This window comes from Oryzias latipes, chromosome 17, assembly GCF_053564925.1.
Source record: "Oryzias latipes strain Hd-rR chromosome 17, Olatipes_Hd-rR_3.1".
Taxonomy (NCBI): Eukaryota; Metazoa; Chordata; class Actinopteri; order Beloniformes; family Adrianichthyidae; genus Oryzias; species Oryzias latipes.
In genome coordinates, this window is record NC_136253.1 from 34,929,408 (window position 1) to 34,946,495 (window position 17,088).

Here is a 17,088-nt window from a genome sequence, read left to right on the forward strand (position 1 = left end):
TGGAGCAACACAGCATCCTGCGTTGGGGCGGAGTCTCTCAGGAGTCCCTTTCTTTACATTTTTCATTGCATTTTGGATTTTCACTTCCTCATTTGATTTTTCTGCTTTTAGGCTGAGCTGAATGAAATGTGAAGCTTTGTGACTGAAGCACTGAGGTATTTTGAACGTTTACCATTTAACCTATAGACCAAAGCAAACCACTGGATCTTTCTGCAGCTCTGGTACAAAAAAAACTCCTTTCTGTGAATGAATGAATGAATGAATGAATGAATGAATGAATGAATGAATGAATGAATGAATGAATGAATGAATGAATGAATGAATGAATGAATGAATGAAGCTTCGGTTGTACGGCACAACAATTCCTTCATGGTACCAAATTGCTTTACTATAAGAGATACACAAAAGAAAACTAAAAATTAGGCAAATCAACAACAAAAGTAAAAAAAAAAAACAGCCTAAAATTATAAAACCTAATAAAAAACATAATAACTTGGCAGAGAGAAAACAAAAATGTTATTTTTCAAAAATGTGACAGTTATTATGCGATTTACCATTTATTTTTGTTAACCAACTTTATAGAAAGAAAAAAACATTTCTTGTTTGTTTTTTTCTGGATTTTCTAGAAGAACCCCATGCATTAAATTTTATCAGCACGGATTAATGATATCCAAAAAATTTCATTTGAATTTAGACTTTTTCGGATGATAGAAAATGACCAACTAGTTTCTGTCATGACCCGGGCACACGGAGGTCAGAACGGCTGTGGACAGTTCAAATGTCAGTTAACTGAACAGGAGCTTAAAGAGCTAAAGTTTAAACTGAAACCTGACATTAACAGGGAGCCGGTTAGGTGAACTGGAGTGATGTGAGCTCGTCTGGTCGAGCTGCTGCGTTCTGGACTATCTGGAGGCAGTTAAGTGATCGTTAGGTGACACTAAAGTACACTGAGTTGCAATAATCTATCCCAGAGGTGATCTGGACGTGGGTGGCTGTTTCAGGATCTCTGGGAAGGTTTAGCTTTAGCTAGAAACCCTCAAACAGAGCTCTGTTATGACTGACTCTGCTTCCTTTGTCATTTATGGAAAATCAAACTTTGAACCTGAGGTTTAAAGACAAATGGCTTTTTTAAAAGAGCAATTTCTCCCTTTTACAGCTCAGATACCTGCAGAGTGCCAGCTGTAAAAGTTCTGCTTCTGATAAGTTCATATCATTGTCTATGGAGGGTGTCTGTGATAAGATGTACAATCAAGTTTGATTCAAAGTCTTCTGTTGGTGAATAAACAGCTGCAGGTTGTGAAGAAAAACAAACAATTCTACATTTTTATTATATCTAACTTAATTTTTCTATAATAATTTTAAACTTTTGCATGTATTTTGACAAACACGAGCAGTAAATCCTGCAGTCGTCCCTCTAACTGAACCTCTGCCTCGCTGAGAGAGAAGAAGCTGAGCTTGCAGTTTTCACAAAGGAGAAGTGACTCGGTGCACGCTGGACTTTAAACTGAAGATAAGAGTCTGGATCCTCCTGTGAGGCTGCTGATCCTCTGCTCAGTCCTTCAGACACCTGAGCTGCTCAGGTTCAGGAAAGCTCGGCGTCTGTCCAAACATGAAGCAGTCCTTACTCCTCCTGAGCGGTGAGAGGCCGGCCACATCTCCTCTTCTTCTCATTGGTTTGCATCCGTTGCCGTTCTTACCCATAGTTGGGTGCAGCGGTTGATCAAACTCTCTGTGGCTGGGGCATCAATGAAGGTGTTCTGTTGCAGTGTGGCTGGCCTCTGCGTCCTCCTGCTCTAATGGGATGTTCAGCTGCGCGTCTGGAGAATGTCTTCCAGTTCAGCTCGCCTGTGATTTTCAGACGGACTGCCCCGACGTCTCTGATGAAGATCTTTGTGGTCAGAGTTCAGATTTTCTTGTCAGAAATGTTTCATCTTTAGCTTCTGGATTCAGTTCTTCAAAGTGACTTTAATAAAGAGAATCAATCCAGCTAAATGCGTATGCTTGCTATCTTTTCTGACACGTTCACGGTTTTGTTGTATTTGAAAACCTGGAAACTTCCTGGTTCTCCAGAATCCTTCCGTCTGGTTCGGCTGAGCGTGAAGGGATCTTTGCTTTTTCTCCTGGAGGAATAATCATTGGTTATAAAACAGCCTCTCACCTTTTCTCCTGCTCTTTTACTGTGAACCTCCGTGTTTTATTTTCCTTCATTTGTCTAATGAAAATGTAAAAAAATGATTGAAAACAATGAACCATCAGGGGGTGTTGGGGTTATCAGATAATGACAGTTTATGGTTTTACATAGTAAATTCCAGACTCAGAAAGTGGTCATGTGTTGGTGAACGCTGTCATTCAGGCTCCTGTGATTTCGAGGAAGACTCTTGTGGCTGGACAAATGGAAGCGACTCCACTTTTCACTGGAGGCGGCAGATGGCGAATATCACCACCACACCTGGTCAAGACCACACCACAGGAAGTCCATGGGGTAACCTTCTTGACTGACCAGATCGATGATTGTGGCCTTTTGAGGAGATGCCATGGTTGATTCCTGTCTGCTGGGCGCAGGGCGTGTCATGTACTTACCTGCTGTAGAGGGGAGTGGCTTCTTCCACAAGGCACATCTGGAGTTCTGGGTGGCCCATCCAGCTGGTCTGGGATGCCAGATGAGGTACAGAAACAGCAGCAGATGTTAAGATGTCCTCCTCACTGTCTCTGAACATGTTCTCTCCTTTTTTCAGCTTTTGGTTCTACATTTACGACAGCGAGTCATCACCGTTGTCCTCCACAGACCTCAGAGTACAGATAGTGAGGGATGCTGCAGAGACAGATTTACTGATCATTGACAAAAAATACACGAGCAGTTGGGAGAACGCCACCGCCTTCATTGGAAACCCGCCAGGAGGGTACAAGGTCAGAGAGAAAAGAGCTGAGACAGCTTTCTCCATCTGTTTCTGTGGCAAAGTTAGCCTTTACGTTTCCCAAATCTTTCCTTTCTGCTTCTGCTTCATCTCCATCTCTTTCCGTCTTTTGTTTCCTTTTTTTTCTCATTTGCTGCCTGTGTGTGACTGTTTCTGTATGATGTGAACACCTCACTTTAGGAGAGTGCGCCTGTTAGCATCTTAGATGTTCATTTGACTCCAGGAGTAGGGCAATAACGGCTGTACGGTGGTGTAGTGGTCAGCACTCTCACCCTGGGCCTGGTTCAAATCCTGGCCCAGGGTGAGGCCAGGCCTGGCCAAATCTGTGTGGAGTTTGCATGTTCTCCCCGTGCACGTGTGGGCTGTCTCCGGTTCCCTCCCACAGGCCATACAGATGTGCATGTGAATGTGTGTGTGGTCCTGCAAAAGACCAACGAGCTGCTCTGGGTCAACCCCGCCTTCGCCCAACAGATGATGGATGGATGCATGGATGGATGGACGGATGGAAATAACTTAATTCCCTCCAAACAGCAATAATAAATACCAAAGTAATGAATTATTATTGATAAATAGGATTTCATTACTAAATAAAAAACACTCGGTTTTGTGCCGGTATCTTTCCAACCGCCACAGTGGGCTGCCAGTTATCATGGCTCCATGTCAGTCTCATAGTTCTTCTCATAGTAACCTTTTTTTTGATGGTTGTGGACGTTTTTTCACCCATAGTGAGTGTGGCGTCGTGCCTGCTGGTCCTTTCAGGACTGATTTTCCCCTCGTCTACATCTGTAGCGGTCTCCAGATGCACTGTTTACACAATTGGCTGTTGTCACTCGGCAACAACAAGTTGCTGCAGGAGAAGCAACTAGAGATCACAGGAGAGGCTGAGGAGACTGGCATCCTTCCTTTTATGATGCTGTTGTTGAATCTGCCCTCTTCTATGGAGTGAGCTGCTGGGGGTGGGGGGGGGGGGGGGGGGGCTGCACTCACAGGGTCAGGAAGAGGATCGAAACAATGGGTGAACTGAGGAGCTCCTTCAGTCGGTTGAGGCAGCGGGGCTGTGCAGTGAGTGGGGAGTGGGTAGCCAACAGTCTTTTGGGCATGATGTATGTAGCTCTAAGGTGTTTGTTGTGTTCTTCTTACAAATTTGATATGTAAAAAAGTCTTTCTGCAATTAATTTGTTGAGAATTGGTCATAATTGTCTGCAAATGTTTCCTCTTTCCACAGCTGCGGTTTTCATACAACCCATCATTCATGGATACCAAAGAGGTCATGCTGGATGACATCACGTTTGAGAACTGCGGACAGGAAGACATCCCCGGCGGGTCGGAGCGCCTGACCTGCGACTTTGAACAGGACACCTGCTCATGGTACCACGACTACTCATCCAGTCTGCTGTGGGACAGGAACAACGGCAGGTTTGAAGACGTGTCTGGAAATGGTAAAACCGTGCAGATGAACCTGGGCGTTTTGTGTTTATGGAATCAGTTCTGCAGCACTTACGTTTCTTTTTCTAAAGGCTACTTCATGTTAGTAAAGGCCAAATACAACACAGACCCGTCATCAGTGGCCAGACTCATGAGTTTCCCTCAACCTGGAGGTCAAACAATATGTGTGAGCTTCTTCTACCTCATCTTTGGAAACAGCATCGGTGAGTTCTGCTCTGTCATCCGCCGCCTGTCAGCCCAAAATCCAGTCCAGATCGTTTCTTCATTACAGCCATGTTTGGTTGATTCGTCCTTCATATCAGGTTCTCTGAAGTTTATCACGAAGCGCTCTGGTGAAGAAGAAACGGTTGTGTGGATGAGGAGCGGCACCCAAGGGAACAAATGGCGATTTGCAGACCTGACCTTCACCAGTGACAAACCAATACAGGTCTTCTGTTGTTATGGCTGTGTTTAAAGCCCCTTCAGGCCGTTTGTGGCTAATTCGCATCCATCAAATCCAGAACTCCACTTAATTTAGAATCGCCACGACTGGAAAAAACCTTGACGATCCATCTTTCCTCTTAACCCCCATCATTCCTTCCGGGATCACAAGGTTACCGGAGCCTTTCCCGGCTACTGTTGGGTAAAGGCGAGGTACAGATCGCCAGTCTGTCGCAGGAAACTGTAGTACTTTTTTTATATAATTGGAAGTAAAGTCTGGCATGACGGGGCTTTCATAAACATTCTGGATTGTACACATAGTTTATATTTTTGAGGTTTTGTTGCTGCTTAACATTTCGGATCTTTTCTCAGTTCGTCATTGAAGCTGTGGTGGGGGGAGAACAGGGGTACATCGCCATGGATGACATTGTGGTGTCCGGCAGCGTGGACAGTTCTTGTCCTCCAGAGAGAGAGTGCAGCTTCCATGGCTCCCTGTGTGGGCTGCTGCCCCAACCCTCTGCAGACTTCCACTGGAACCGGATCACCGGGGCTTCCCAACCGGGCAACTCCTCCGGCCCCACAGCAGATCATACACTTGGGACAGAACAAGGTTTGCTCCAAGACCAAAAGCCTTCAGCGGATTCAAACGTCCGTGCCTTCAGCCCACTGAGGCGCCCCGCCTTATCTGCAGGGTACTACCTGAGTGCTGAGCTGTGGAGGTACCCTGAGGGGTCCAGAGGTGCAATGATGACAGCGGTGATGGAGCCCACCCCCCCTGACGGGGAATGCCTGACGTTCTGGTATTACATGGAGGGGGCAGACGTGGGAGAACTCAGTGTTCTCCTTCAACCTGCAGACAGTCACGGAAACGGCAGCAGACTGTGGACCAAACGAGGAGATCAGGGGAGGCACTGGAGGCACGGGAGAGTGACGCTGCTCAGGCCTGACACTCAGTTCCAGGTAAACCGGGGGGGGGCAACTGTTTTCAAAGAGGAACTATTTTGTTTTGTGAATGCTTGTTTTTCAAGTCTTCACAAAGAACACAATCAAAATATGTTTTTACCAAAATTACTGTCCATTTATCACCAAATCATTTTTTCTCGGCAATCATTCCCAGTTGGCTTGTTGTAGTTAGCATGTCTGGTCTGGTGCTGCATAAAACATCCACCGTCTTTGGCAGACACTGTTGTTTCGCATAACACTAAAAGATTTGTTGATTTTCTTTTGTCCGGTTAGTGACGATGCTCGCTGTCAACTTTCAGCTGACCTTTAAGAAAGGTCACACAACAGTGTTGCCACAAGTTTACAATGAGTTTAAGATGTAATTTAGACAATCGCCATCAGGAAATCGCTCACAGTTCCTGAAAGTGCTGGGGGCTCTGTTTAATGGATTTTATGAAATGAGCCTGGGGGCCAGACTTTGGACATGCCTGAGATAAACACAAACCATTTTCTCCAAAAGTGTCGTCACACACTGTGACTTCTGTTCGACAGGTCATTTTTGAGGCGAAAGCAGGCGGTGGACCGAAAAGAGACGTCTCCATCGATGACCTCATCTTCGTGAACGGCGCCTGTCCTCCAGCTGGTAGGAGCCCACGCCAATGTCCGGCTTTAGGTTCAGCGCTTGTGCGCTCACTGTGCATCCGTGCTTCTCCTCCCAGGTTTCTGTGACTTTGAGATGGACTTCTGCGGGTGGGTTAACAATCCACCCCCAGAATCCGGAGAGGAGTGGGACTGGCTCTCAGGTGAGAGTGAAGGTCGCTTCGTTCCAGGACAAGACCACTCCACAGGCTCCTCTTTGGGTGAGACCAACCCGCCGCCAAACTGGAAGTTTTGCTCCTGTTCCACTTCATACTGTAGAATTGAATGGAACCATTTGCGGCATATTTTACCTCCACAGGTCACTTTGCAATATTCTCCAGTCAGGAATCTTCTCCTCATGGAAAAATAGCCCAGCTGGAGAGTGAATCGATGGACGCTGTAGAACGGGCCTGCCTGGAGATCTGGCATTTTGCTGAGGGTTTTGGAGCCTTGCATAGTGAGTGAAGTTTGTTTTAATCAAAGACGTGATTGAAATTATTCATTGTAACCCTTGTGCTATCCTAGGCACTTTACCATTGGGAGGTGGGTCATCTAGACCCACTAGACAGAGCTCTGAACCTTTTTTCTTCAATGATTTGTGATCTTCACTGGTGTCCATGGATTACATGAAATATTTCCACCTTTATCCACCTTTGTCATGGTAGGGAGAACACGTCAATGGAAGGGAGGGGGGGTCATCTAAGATAGCACAAGGGTTACATTTGTATTTTATGAATGTTGAACAGACAGAAACACAATGTTTTAGGTCTGAGTAACTAATATTTATCTGTCAGGATTGGTCAAACTAACAGTTGCATGGTGGTGTAATGGTTGGCGCTTTCACGTCACAGTGAGAAAGCCCCGGTTTGAATCCCGTCTGGATCTTACAATGTGGAGTTTGCATCTTCTCCTCATTCCTGTGTGGGTTTTTCCCGGTTTCCTCTCAAAGTCCAAAGACTTGCTTAATAGGTTCACTGGTGAGTGTAAACCGCTCCCAGGTGTACGTGTGATTGTGTGGCACTGTGACGGACTGGTGACCTGTTCACGGTGAACCCCGCCTTTGCCCAAAAGAAGCTGGGATAGGCTCCAGCAACCCTGTGACCCCAAAAAGGATGGAGGGTTAAACTAAATCCTCTGGGAAGAATAAATACTTTCTTTTTTAGTAATTGAGATGAACCTGAAATGTTCATTGTTTATTCATTGTCAAAGTTTATTGTTGGCCTTTTTGCCAACATGGACTTTTTGCTGACATTTGTTTTTTGGCGCGTTCAGAACCGTCGGACATCACGCTGACAGTCTTAATCAGTGACGGCGGCGAGCTGCGTCCGTTGTGGAAAACCAGCGGTTTCGGAAACAACTCCTGGATCCCAGACAGGGTGGACTACAGCGCGTCAGGCCCTCACCAGGCACAACATTTAAGATTTCTAACACGCTGTGACGCTTTTCCAGAACATGTTTCAACATGAAGCTGAGCGACGACTTTCTCCGCAGATCATTTTACGAGCCAACTGTCCGGCGAAAGAAGTTGGAGGTTTTGCCGTGGACGACGTCCACATCATCAGGGGCAGGTCCTGTGATGAAACCACCCCGACCACCACACTAACGCCCCCCACCACAACCACCGCAGCCCCCCCGTCTGACATGGACTGCAACTTTGAAAAAGGTTAACCTGAAATTTTAAAGTAGAATTCCCTCCAAAAACTTGATGAATTCCGAGTTTCTGTGTATCTTTCCATGTTGTCTGCGTTCCTCATCAGCGTTGATCTGCTGCAGGCTTGTGCAGGTGGATCCAGGAGGTCGGGGATGATGCAGACTGGACTCTTCATTCAGGGCTTCAGGTGGAGGATCCCTGGGATGGTCCTCATTATGATCACACACTTGGGAATAATCAAGGTATTGATCGCTTCCAGTCGTTTGAAACAAAACAAAAGGAAGCAGCTATTTCTGTTTCTCTATGGGACATTTATCTTTTTTAGATAACAATAAAAGGGGGGAGGGTCAAAAGGTCAAGAGAAAATGTTTATTAATGTTTATTGACTGAAAAGCAAATAACCTTTCTTTGAATTATTTATTCTTTTTTTTGCAATTTTAAGCTTAATTTAATTTCATATGTCCTCCATCATTCATTCATTTTTTTATGAATGAATGAATGAATGAATGAATGAATGAGTGAATGAATGAATGAATGAATGAATGAATGAATGAATGAATGAATGTCCTCCATCATGTAAAGAATACCACAAGAGATGGTTAAAAACCCTAAAACACCATATTACTTGGAGTGGGTCTTCAAGAAGAGCTAACTCAATCTATTTTTTTCAAAAATAACTTTTAGAGGTTTTAATTGACGATAGGAAACATTAGAATGGAGTGGTTGGTGATTGTTAGATTTCCACACAAAAAGCAGTTTAGCTGGAAGCTTTGGTTAGCAAGTCAGGTTTCAAGAAGTTATGCTTTTCTTTATATTTTTTTTAAAGAAAATCTCTGCTGTTGCAGATGAAAACAAAACAAAAAATCTGAGATTAATGTCTTTTTTTTCCTTTAATTTATTCTTTTAAAGTCCCAGTCCAGTGTTTTGGGTGTTTTCATCATGTTTTGTGTCGTTGTTCTGACGGAGGACAGAAAATCGAGAATAAAATTGCATCTCTGGGTATTTCTTGGTTCAAATTGTTGTTAATCAGGTGAAAAAGATCAGATTTGTGATGTAGTAAATACGCTGGGCGGGACCACAAGCTCCCTGCTCCGCCCCTTTCTGATCATCCAGCTGGAGACAAACAGATCCACAAACGTCTTTGTTTTCCTGGTCTGATCTGGACTCTGGATCAGAACTGGACGGATGGATAGATCTGATATTGCTGCCATTTTGGTTGCACCGCTAATGTTAAATTGGGGTTGTGAGGGGCTGTAAGCTAGCAGAAGAACATGTAAACAGAGAGCTCTCAGCAACAGGGACGGGAAGGGGGGCAAGGCAAGGCAAGGCAAGTTTATTTGTATAGCACAATTCGTACACAAAGTAATTCAAGGTGCTTCACAAAACAGAAAAATGCATTAAAATCACAATACATCATAGAAATAATCAACGTAAAATTTACTTTAAAAGAAAAGGAAGAAAAAAAAAAGATTTAAAAAGAAAGGAAGGAAAGAAAGGTGCAGATAGGACCTTTCAGTCATATACACGGCTAAACAGAAATGTTTTAAGTCTAGATTTGAACATGAACACAGAAGAGGCCTGTCTTACGACTTCAGGGAGGCTGTTCCAGATTTTAGCTGCAGAATATTGAAACGCTGATTCCCCTTGTTTAGTTCTGACTCTGGGAATCAACAGGAGGCCGGTCCCTGAGGTCCTCAGAGTACGAGATGGTTCATATGGCACTAACATGTCAGAGATGTACTTTGGTGCTCGGCCATGGAGAGACTTGTACACAAGCAGAGCTGCTTTGAAGTCTATTCTTTGAGGTACAGGGAGCCAGTGCAGAGACCTGAGCACAGGACTAATGTGATCATACTTCCTGGTTCTGGTCAGGACTCGAGCAGCAGCATTCTGGATGTACTGAAGCTGTTTTACAGCTGGTTTGGAGAGGCCGGTGAGCAGGCCGTTACAGTAGTCTAACCTACTGGAGACAAATGCATGGATAAGTATCTCCAGGTCTGGCTTTGACATTATGTTTTTGATTTTGGCAATGTTTTTCAGATGATAAAATGCTGCTGATGTTACTGACTTGATATGGCTGTTAAAGTTCAGGTCAGAGTCCATGATTACCCCTAGATTTCTGACTTGATTGCATTACCAGTCCCGTCCAAAGTTCAAAGGCGAACATCTAACTGCTGCCGCTCTGCAGAAATTATGTCCTAGAAAAGAAGGTTTTATGATTTTGGCGAAAATTACAATCATAACAAAAAAAATCCACAGGAACGCTTAGAAAACAGAAGATGTTCTGGTCTGTAACATTTTTTGTGGATGAATTTGATGTGGCTGACGAGCAAAATTAAGACTTAGAAATCACTTTGTTCCGGTTTTCTTGTTTTTTTTCCGTCATTCTGTGCACAGGTGTCTTCTTACTGCTGAACGGATCGGGTTTGAAGGACGCTGAGAGAGCCGCCGTCTCGGTCCCGGCCCTCACTCTGCAGTCCCAAACCTGTGTGGACTTCTGGTACTACATGCTCGGGCCTTCAGTATCCAGCCTGGATCTGCTACTTCAGACTGTCTGTATCATTTTAAAAAATATGATCTGTAAACCTTTTAATTCACCAAAAGAGTAAAAAAAAATGTTTTTTCTTGAAGAACTCCTCTGAGTTGTTGGTCTGGACTCGTCACGGAACCCAAAACCCAGAATGGACGAACGCAAGACTCACCATCGATATGAAGGACAGTTTTAAGGTCAACTTTAAACTGAATCTTCATCATTTCAGTAATGCAACTTTTTGATCACAAGATTAGGATTGGTTCAATAATCGATTGCTTATCTTGATCAACTACTCACGTTTTCAAGTAATGTTTACTGAGTTAAATGAGTCAATATTTGTTTATCCATCCTATAAACAAGAACTTCTTGTGTTGCATAAAAGCAGATATTGTCTAAAACACAGATAAAATGTATTTACCTCATTAAGTGAAGTATTTTACTGTTTTTCTTTAGCTTTAACTCAGCTTTTCTTGTGTGCAGATAACATTTACTGGTCACAGAAACACACTAAGCTGGGGCTTCATCGCTGTTGATGATGTCACAGTGAGAGGCGGAGCCTGCAGTAATCTGAGTATGTAAACACTAGTGTAAAATGAGGCTCAGGGATTTATTTATTTTTGTCTCACGTTCTTTTAAAACTACATTTCAGACGTGTGTGGGTTCGATTCCGACTGGTGTGGCTTTGAAAACAGTGTCAGTCAGCGGGGGCACTGGGGCCGCAGGAAGGGGGCCGAGCATCAAGTGGATCACACCTATGGAACAGAACAGGGTGAGCAAAGACTCATACAAAAACATAAATACAATCCAACACTGATCTGCAAAAACATCACGTCTGTGTTTGGTTTGACTACAAATTTGAAGGTTTTGGTGAGCTTCAGCTCAGACGCCAATCAAAGCAACGGTTGTCACTGACAACAGAAGTGGAAACATTTGAAATCTCTAAATATTTGAAAGTTTTTGAAACGACTCTTGTCTTCGATGAGTAAAGCTCCGAGCAGACACATCCATGTCATTTCGGCCTGTTGTAACTCCATCTGAGAACTACATTCTAGTTTTGGTCCTTCATTAATCATCCTACTGAATCATTTATAAATGTAATAATTCCCCTGTTAGGTTTCTACATGACCATTTTAAGCGCAAACACCACTCAGCCTGAAGTAGCAGATCTGCTTTCTCCAATCTTCTCCTCTTCTGCAGAGATGTGTGTGCGGTTCTGGTGAGTTCGGTTCTACAACGGCATTGACGCGTTAACCCCCTTGGAGCGGTTCTTCAATGCTGCTGTATTGCTTTACAGGTACTGGTTACCTGCAGATCCTTCGAACAGCCTCACGGTTCATGTGCAGCGAGGCGGTGAGTCGGGCGACGCCCTTTGGCAGCGGCCGGGGTCGCCCTCTACAGGCTGGGAGGTGGCAGAGGTCACCGTGTCTTCTCCTGCAACATTTTATGTAATATTTTTGTTGATTAATTCTCATTTTCTTCTGATTTTTTTCATTCAAACATCCATCGCATACTTTTTATGTACTGTAAAACAGAAACGTTAAACTTCCTGTACAGGTGGCGTTTAGAGCCTATCATGTTCCTGACACCAGTGACTCCGTGAAAATAGATGACGTCTCGTTTAAAAACGGAGCCTGTAGTCCTGCAGGCAGCTGTGACTTCGAGTCTGGACAGTGTACTTGGGTCAACATCCACAAAGACGCTGGACATCAGTGGGTCTTGGCAAGTGGAGGATCACACGGTCCACCTACGGATCATACCACTCATACCCCAGAGGGTACGAAGGCTCTGCTAAGATCTGTAAACTGATTTGATGGTGTCATTCATAATGTCCTCTTTGGACGGGTCAAAACCAGCAGCAAGCTAACCTTTAAGCTAAATCTTTTATCTTGATCCCATTCCCAACAACATCCATTTATCCAACTATAATTTTTCCCAAAAAAGGGTTCAGGTGTCAGCAGAGATTCTTGTATCTACTCTCTCCATTTCTTCCTTAGGGAGACTAAGTCTTTGTATGAAAATATCTGCCTCCTCCTGCTATTTATTTCACTTTGTCTTGAAAAGGTCCAGTTTTTCCAGGGTACAGTTGGTGTTAAAGAGCATTTTTGTGCTGTGGGTCCTCTTGAATGCTTAATGCTTGGTCTTCTGGGTTTGTGAAGTTGTTCCAGGTTTAAATTCAGAGCTCATGAACACATGAAAAAGATTCTGTGAAAGTTACACTCCCAACTTCTATTTCCAGACTCGAGGTCAGCCTGCTGTTTATCCCTGACCCCCCTCCCTCCAAAGAAATGACCTCCAACCCATCAGCAACTATTTGTGTCCATGTGAGACACAAGAGGTTCTTGTTAACTTTGTCCCATTCTTGGTTGAACAGAGTCTGTCTCAAAACAAAAGAAGCCACAAACTGGAAGTCATTCTAACGCCAGGAGGTCATCTGCAAAAAAATGAACATTTGTTTCTCATTCTTTGCTTTTACTGTTTCTGGAAGGTTAGCTCCCTACCCCACCCACCCCTGGAAGGTTGTGTAAAACTTCTGTGATTTATTTACAGTTAACTTTAGATCGGCCCTTAAACAACAAAAACTGAAAAAATTGTTTTGTAGTGTTTTTGTGTCGTTTTTCTGATGATGGAGGACATATATTAAGAAATTAAGCTTAAAACTGCATTTCTGAGTATTTCTTTATTTAAATTGTTGTGAATCAGGAGCAGACGAAAAAAACCTCTACATCTGACTTAGAAAATACGCTGAACGGGCCACCGCTCCGAGTTCTCAGTAACAGGGAGGGGAAGGGGGGGTGGGGTTGCTCTGCACCAGTAGTAGCGGCCGAACCTCAGAGGTGAATTTCTGATGAACTCCTGCCGCTCTGCAGAAACTATGTCCCAAAAAAACGACACAGGTTTTTTTAATTTGGTCTAAAAACTGCATCATCATCGAAAGAACTCCACTTTGAAAATAGATCAGAAGATGACCAGAGAGAGACTTTAGAGGACACCTTTATCTATGAAAAAAGTTTAAGATGATCTAAAATCTAAGATTTACATGTTTTGAATTGTTAATTTTGTTTTTTCCTTTTGTATGCAGGTCAGTTTTTATTGAGTTTATCACAGCAGCACGGCTCTGTGGCTCAAGTCGTTTCTGAATGGATTGGAGAAAAAACAGCTTCCTGTTTCACCTTGTGGTACCACATGGAAAACAGGTCAGCACAAAAAAACTGCAGAGTCATGGCTTTTTTGCACCGGCTTACATGATGCCACAATTCAGAAGAAGGATGCACTTCATCCTGTTGTTCAGTTTCCTCACGGACTTCCTCAAGAAGTGTGAACAAATGTCAATCTGTCATGAATCACCTGCTTCACTTTGTGCAAGACTGAGAAAAGCTCTGAAACAGACACTACTGCTGCTTATTGCTAACATTGACCCACATTCAACCTTTCACAACAGACCAAAATTCAGGAAATATTAAGGAAATCAAGCCACATTGACTTAATTTGGGTTCAAATTTAGGAAAGTGAAAGGATAAATTCCTGTTTTTAGGGTTAAAAATGTCGGACTTCCTTGTTGGGATCAATCGCCATCATCACCTTTATTTATAGAAGCACTTTAACACAATTACAAGTTAAAGGTTAAATACAATAAAACGAATAATTAACGAAAGCTTGAAGATAAAAACACAAGAAAAGGTTGAGGGTGAAATAATAACAAAGCCAAATCTCACAAACGTCTTGGCGATATATCTGAGAATTGATGTAGTTCTTGGAGTTTGTTTCTGATCATTTTCCTGTCGTCTGTCAGCGCCTCGGGGTCCCTGCGGGTCTTCATACGTTCAGGTCCGTCGGATCAGACTCTGGTCTTCCACAGCAACAGCAGTGGGAGTCGCTGGAGCAGATTCTCTCAGACTCTGAACACGTCCAGCCTGTTCCAGGTACAAAGACTTCATCCAGAGACAAATAATAAGATGAAAGTGGAGCCAAAGGGTCAGTAATTACACTTGATGTTACAGTTTCTGATCGAGGCAGAGTCAAACGGCGGCGGCTTTGTTGCAGTCGATGACATCAGTCTCACACCGGGCATCTGCAAACGTACTGCAGCCTCTCTTCAACCGTTCCAGAATCAGGTTTCCTGAAATAACAGAAATGTTCTCTGTTCCATCCAGACAATGAAACCACCTCAGGGTTCGAGGGCTGCTCATTTGAAAACGGGACGTGTGGATGGGAGGACGTCAGCAGCGGCCAGTACAAGTGGGCGAGAGGCAGAAATGCTACTGGGAGCGCTGGGCCCCCTGTGGACAACACGCTGGGCACCAAGGAGGGTGAGACGCTGATCCAGATGGATGTTTAGCATCATGAAGATTACGCCACTGTTAGAGACAGAAATCTGTACGTTTTCTGGGGTGCAGACCTGGACCTCTGAGGTTCAGAGGCACCTTTGAGGTGGATCTTTGTCCTCATCTGTCCTGCAGCTTTGCTGTTGCAGTTCATCAGTGAATGAAGTGAATTTCAGCAGCATTCACAAATGCATTCAGACCTTCAAACCATTGACTGTAAATGAGAACTGGACTGAGTGACCCCGCCGCCTTGGCGTTCCAAACAGGAAGTGGCTCCAAGAAACCTAAATCCCACAGACTTCTCTCTCTGTTACTCAGTCGTTCTATTGGTCAGGAGAACCGTTCTGGATCTGATATCTTTTTTTTCAACAGCTTCTTGATTATCCACATTTTTTTAATTGTTTTTTTTTTAGCAGTAAAAGTAGTAAAAATAAAAGTAGATGGTCTCATATCGAACGTTTAAAACGTTTGATTGACAGATTCTCTTGGTGCGGGTTTCAAGTGATGGGGGTGTGGTCTGCCAACAAGCTCACTCCTCATTGGGAAGAGTGGTTACCATAGAAATGACTCGGACCAATCACTGCTTACTGACGACGTCTGGCTCCAACATGGCGGCGTCCGTATTGTTCAAAAATGGCGACTGAATGAACTTCCTTTCGTTGGAGCTGGAAGTAAACCATTTTCTTTGGATGAGGTCAGTCCAGTTCTCGTGGACAGTCTCGTCTGCCCGTGTCAGAGTAACGGATGTGCAGTCCTGTGCAGTCCTGTGCACCAGCGACGCCGGTTCTGGGTGTGCAGATCCGCTGGCTGCGTCTAAGCGAGCTCTGAAATGATTCCTGCAGGATGGTACATGGCTGTGGAGCCTCATCGTGGAGAACATGTGAGCGCCGCCTCATTGCAGAGTCCCGTCAGCCGACAGGCCAGCTCCACCTGCACGCTGCATTTCTATCAAAACACGTATGGAGAGGGTACGTGAGCTGGAGCAACCATCCCAGCTGCTGCTCTCTTTGATTCCTGACTGCATGTTTATCACTTTAAAGACGCAGAGCTCAGGGTTCTGCTGAAGGACGCCTCCCACACCACCACGCTCTGGTGGCTGTCTGGTAACCATGGAGACGTATGGCAGCACGAAGAGGTCCTGGTGGGCCGCGTCCCCACGGACTTCACCCTTCTGTTTGAAGCTTCCAGAGACTTCAACCAACTGGGCCACGTTTCCATCGATGACGTCTCCTTCTCCAGCTGCGCCCTGCCTGGTACGCCCGCTGACCTCCTTGACCTTTGTGAAGGTGGCGTTCATTAACCCAGCAGCTTTTGGGTTCTCCCACAGAGGCCCAACCTCAGTGTCCGGACGGCGTGTTCACCTGCAGCAACAGCGTCTGCGTGGACCCCCAGCAGGTCTGCGACTTCAGCGACGACTGCGGGGACAGGTCGGATGAGAACCTCTGCGGTGAGCCATCACGGCTGCTGAGCGGCAGATAAAGCCACGGGCGACCTTCGGGTTTGGCTCCTCCCTTTGGGCCGTCACGTCTACCTGCTGTTCTGTTGTGTTTTTACACTTTAACAAGAACCGGCCTTCTTTTTCACTGTCTCTGCTGGTCGTGTAGACAACCTTGAGCGCTGCGACTTTGAAGAAGGTTTATGTTTCTGGGAGAGGAGTGAAGTGGACACCCCTGCAGCTGACTGGACACATCATAGCGGCGAGGAAGCGTGGCCCGACCGCGGACCCCCCCGGGACCACACCCGAAACTCCGCTGCAGGTCTGAAGCCCTTTCAGCTGCTCGGCCGTGTTTGTGGTGATTCCCTTTCGTCTGAGAGGCTCTGATGCTTCCCTCAGGTCACTACGTCGCCCCTCCCACCCACCTGACCCTGAAGGGCCAGGCCGCTGAGATCCTCTCCAGGACGTTGCTGCCCAGCTTCAACTGCACTGTGAGTCTGGGAGCGCTGGCGATCTGAAGAAGACGGCGGTTTCCACCAACTGTTCACGGCTTTTTTCCAAAATGGGGAAGAGAGGCCAAGCAAAGCAAACCACAACACGAAAAAAAGAGAAGTGATGTTACGAAATTTTGAACAAATACTTTCAGTGATCTGATATTTCCAACATGTTAAGGCTTTTCTTGGCTTACTTGGTCTGTATTTTACATCATTGTTAGTTTTCTTTGTTTAGATGCAGATTAGCTGCGATGTCGTTTAGATGATTTGAAGACAAACCCACAGAAAGGA

The 17,088-nt window shown here is 44.9% G+C and overlaps 1 protein-coding gene across 3 annotated transcripts in view; it reads left to right on the plus strand.

Annotated features, from left to right (window-relative positions):
- The first annotated feature begins 1,487 nt into the window (after positions 1 to 1,487).
- The window catches only part of si:ch211-106h4.4 (MAM and LDL-receptor class A domain-containing protein 1), a 29,125-nt gene continuing 13,524 nt past the window's right edge, over positions 1,488 to 17,088 (plus strand). Inside the window, exons 1-32 of one of the 3 annotated variants that reach the window (XM_023965415.2) lie at positions 1,488 to 1,637; positions 1,767 to 1,895; positions 2,354 to 2,482; positions 2,563 to 2,665; positions 2,736 to 2,907; positions 4,141 to 4,354; positions 4,433 to 4,564; positions 4,664 to 4,788; positions 5,154 to 5,391; positions 5,473 to 5,741; positions 6,276 to 6,366; positions 6,443 to 6,583; positions 6,682 to 6,819; positions 7,635 to 7,768; positions 7,854 to 8,025; positions 8,136 to 8,255; positions 10,411 to 10,565; positions 10,645 to 10,740; positions 11,027 to 11,117; positions 11,196 to 11,315; positions 11,660 to 11,762; positions 11,841 to 11,991; positions 12,101 to 12,320; positions 13,626 to 13,740; positions 14,337 to 14,466; positions 14,545 to 14,623; positions 14,698 to 14,853; positions 15,711 to 15,836; positions 15,909 to 16,121; positions 16,196 to 16,315; positions 16,473 to 16,625; positions 16,703 to 16,794. In XM_023965415.2, coding sequence (XP_023821183.1) covers positions 1,610 to 1,637; positions 1,767 to 1,895; positions 2,354 to 2,482; positions 2,563 to 2,665; positions 2,736 to 2,907; positions 4,141 to 4,354; positions 4,433 to 4,564; positions 4,664 to 4,788; positions 5,154 to 5,391; positions 5,473 to 5,741; positions 6,276 to 6,366; positions 6,443 to 6,583; positions 6,682 to 6,819; positions 7,635 to 7,768; positions 7,854 to 8,025; positions 8,136 to 8,255; positions 10,411 to 10,565; positions 10,645 to 10,740; positions 11,027 to 11,117; positions 11,196 to 11,315; positions 11,660 to 11,762; positions 11,841 to 11,991; positions 12,101 to 12,320; positions 13,626 to 13,740; positions 14,337 to 14,466; positions 14,545 to 14,623; positions 14,698 to 14,853; positions 15,711 to 15,836; positions 15,909 to 16,121; positions 16,196 to 16,315; positions 16,473 to 16,625; positions 16,703 to 16,794 — 4,455 coding nt within the window. In that variant the 5' untranslated portion in view covers positions 1,488 to 1,609. Of the gene's footprint in view, positions 1,674 to 1,766; positions 1,896 to 2,353; positions 2,483 to 2,562; positions 2,666 to 2,735; positions 2,908 to 4,140; positions 4,355 to 4,432; positions 4,565 to 4,663; positions 4,789 to 5,153; positions 5,392 to 5,472; positions 5,742 to 6,275; positions 6,367 to 6,442; positions 6,584 to 6,681; positions 6,820 to 7,634; positions 7,769 to 7,853; positions 8,026 to 8,135; positions 8,256 to 10,410; positions 10,566 to 10,644; positions 10,741 to 11,026; positions 11,118 to 11,195; positions 11,316 to 11,659; positions 11,763 to 11,840; positions 11,992 to 12,100; positions 12,321 to 13,625; positions 13,741 to 14,336; positions 14,467 to 14,544; positions 14,624 to 14,697; positions 14,854 to 15,710; positions 15,837 to 15,908; positions 16,122 to 16,195; positions 16,316 to 16,472; positions 16,626 to 16,702; positions 16,795 to 17,088 lie in introns of all 3 variants that reach the window. The other 2 variants (XM_078934955.1, XM_078934956.1) reach the window with 2 other exon arrangements.